At 44.5% G+C, this 2,989-nt stretch overlaps 1 protein-coding gene across 1 annotated transcript in view; it reads left to right on the forward strand.

The window, feature by feature from the left end:
• The window catches only part of adamts15 (ADAM metallopeptidase with thrombospondin type 1 motif 15), a 31,312-nt gene that overhangs the window by 20,890 nt on the left and 7,433 nt on the right, over positions 1–2,989 (forward strand). Inside the window, 2 exon segments of the mRNA XM_015398698.1 lie at positions 2,338–2,627; positions 2,716–2,952. Coding sequence (XP_015254184.1) covers positions 2,338–2,627; positions 2,716–2,952 — 527 coding nt within the window.

Consider the following 2,989-nt stretch of genomic DNA (forward strand, 5'->3'; position numbering starts at 1 on the left):
AGCTGAGATGGCCCTGACATCTGTTTCTGAAGTCCCCTGATAGTTCCCCTCAAAAGGTGTGCAGCCATATTCAATTGGGAGGAGGCCCAGGAGATGGCCCCTGACTTATTGGAGGGAACTGGCGACATCTGTTCTTTCTTTTCATCCAATATATGTAGCCAAGCTTCAGCTGAGAGGGGCTCAAATTTGATTATAGAATAATTTACACTGCAACAACGATCTAGAAATAAGTCAATATAAATAAGATGATCTGTCAATAGAATGGGTATATTTATTCTTAAAATAAGATAATTAGATAATATGCAATTGAAATAAGACAACGCCAGTGTTTTTTTTCCTTCTTTTAAATGTACACTACTCAAGTTAATTAAACTGCTGTAATATTGATTTGGTCAAGTAAGTAGCAGAGGGGTTTGTTAATCAGTTTCAGCTGCTTTGGTGTTAATGAAATTAACAACAGGTGCACTAGAGGGGCAACAATGAGACGACCATCATAAAAGGAATGGTTTTACAGGTGGAGGCCACTGATATTTTTCCCCTCCTCATCTTTTCAGACTCTTCTTTTACCACTTTTGCATTTGGCTATGGTCACTGTCACTACTGTTAGCATGAGGCGCTACCTGGACCCTACAGAGGTCGCACAGGCAGTCCAACTCCTCCAGTAATTGCCATTGCTAGAAGGTTTGCTGTGTCTCCCAGAACAATCTCAAGAGCATGGAGGAGATTCCAGGAGACAAGCAGTTACTCCAGGAGAGCTGGACAGGGCCGTAGAAGGTCTACAACCCATCAGCAGGACCGCTATCTGCTCCTTCGTGCAAGGAGGAGCCGGAGGAGCACTGCCAGAGCCCTACGAAATGACCTCCAGCAGGCCACTGGTGTGAATGTCTCTGACCAAACAATTAGAAACATACTTCACGAAGGTGGCCTGATAGCCCGACGTCTTTTAGTGGGCCCTGTGCTCACTGCCCGGCACCGTGGAGCTCGATTGGCATTTGCCACAGAACACCAGAATTGGCAAGTCGGCCACTGGCACCCTGTGCTTTTCACAGATGAGAGCAGGTTCACCCTGAGCACATGTGACAGACATGAAAGGGTCTGGAGAAGCATTTGAGAACGTTATGCTGCCTGTAACATTGTTCAACATGACCGGTTTGGTGGTGGGTCAGTGATGGTCTGGGGAGGCATATCCATGGAGGGACGCACAGACCTCTACAGGCTAGACAACACCACCCTGACTGCCATTAGGTATCAGGATGAAATCCGTGCACCCATTGTCAGACCCTATGCTGGTGCAGTGGGTCCTGGGTTCCTCCTGGTGCAAAACAATACAACAATGCCCGGCCTCATGTGGCGAGAGTATGCAGGCAGTTCCTGGAGGTTGAAGGAATTGATACCATTGATTGGCCCCCACACTCGCCTGACCTAAATCCAATAGAGCACCTCTGGGTCATTATGTTTCGTTCCATCTGACGCCGCGAGGTTGCACCTCAGACTGTCCAGGAGCTCAGTGATGCCCTGGTCCAGATCGGGGAGGAGGTACCCCAGGACGCCATCCGTCGTCTCATTAGGAGCATGCCCCGACGTTGTCAGGCATGCATACACGCACATCGGGGCCATACAAATTACTGAATACCATTTTGAGTTGCTGCAAAGAAATTTCAGCAAAATGGACTAGCCTGCTGCATCATTTTTTTACTGTAATTTTTGGGGTGTCTTTGAATTCAGCCCTCTGTAGGTTGATCATTTTCATTTCCATCAAATGTTGTGGCATCCTTTTGTTCCTAACATATCACTCAGTCCATATCAGGATAAATAAACAGCAGGATTTTTTTCCCCATTGAGATCTGATCTGTTTAAATTTTTTTGAGCAATGTAAATCGTCTTGTTCCATTGGCAAAGTATCTCAATTACCTCCTTAATTCAAGAACAAGTGCACTCATTTATTTTACTTTTTATTAGATTTAGATTTTTTTCCCAGTGTAATGTTCAGAAGAGTTCAACATCTGCCAATTAAAGACAATTCTAATTCCACTTCAAATCAATCTAAAGATTATAATGCACTGTAATAATGTTTGGCAGACTGATCAAATTATATAGTCAAATTCAGTCTCACTTAAACATTACTCAGATTCAGTTGATTAAATACATTAAATATAGCTACTAAGTAAAATCTTATACTGCCTGATCTCTGATGATACTTTCCATGAATGCACATATAGATTTAAAATTGGTTAATTTCAGAGATCATGTGCATAAAAGAAGGAAAAAGGCAATCTGACGTATCCAAATATCTTCCATATCTGCTGTCTCACCATAGCTCTATTTTTGCCTCTACAGGAGACTGCCTATTGGACCAGCCTCAGAAGCACCTCACTCTCCAGGACAGCCTTCCTGGCTCCAGCTATAGCCTGCACCGCCAGTGTGAGCTTGCCTTTGGTTCAGGCTCCACACCCTGCCCCTACATGCAGCCCTGCACAAAGCTGTGGTGCACCGGGAATGCTCGTGGACAGCAAGTCTGTCAAACCCGACACTTTCCCTGGGCAGACGGCACAAGCTGTGGCTATGGTAGCAACAAAGTCTGCTACAGAGGCACCTGTGTTGATAAGCACAGCACCATGCATGTAAAGGTGAGGCAGAAGGGGACTTAGTGTAGCACTGTCTTACATGAACATTCTTAACACTGACGAGTAAAGCATGGTTCTGCTTTTGACGAAGGTGGATGGCCGTTGGGGGAAGTGGGGTGCATTTGGAGACTGTTCAAGAAGTTGTGGTGGAGGTGTTCAGTTGGCCAGGAGAGACTGTAATAACCCTGTCCCTGAAAATGGTGGGAAATACTGCTACGGCCTTCGCATTAAATACCGCTCATGTAATCTCAACCCTTGTCCTGAAACTGGTGAGTTTAATGTCTGCTTAAACCAGTAGATCTCCTAAATCTATCTGTTAAAAAAAGTGGTATCCATATATATATATATATATATATATATATATA

Source organism: Cyprinodon variegatus, unplaced genomic scaffold (genome assembly GCF_000732505.1).
Source record: "Cyprinodon variegatus isolate N-32 unplaced genomic scaffold, C_variegatus-1.0 Scaffold953, whole genome shotgun sequence".
Taxonomy (NCBI): Eukaryota; Metazoa; Chordata; class Actinopteri; order Cyprinodontiformes; family Cyprinodontidae; genus Cyprinodon; species Cyprinodon variegatus.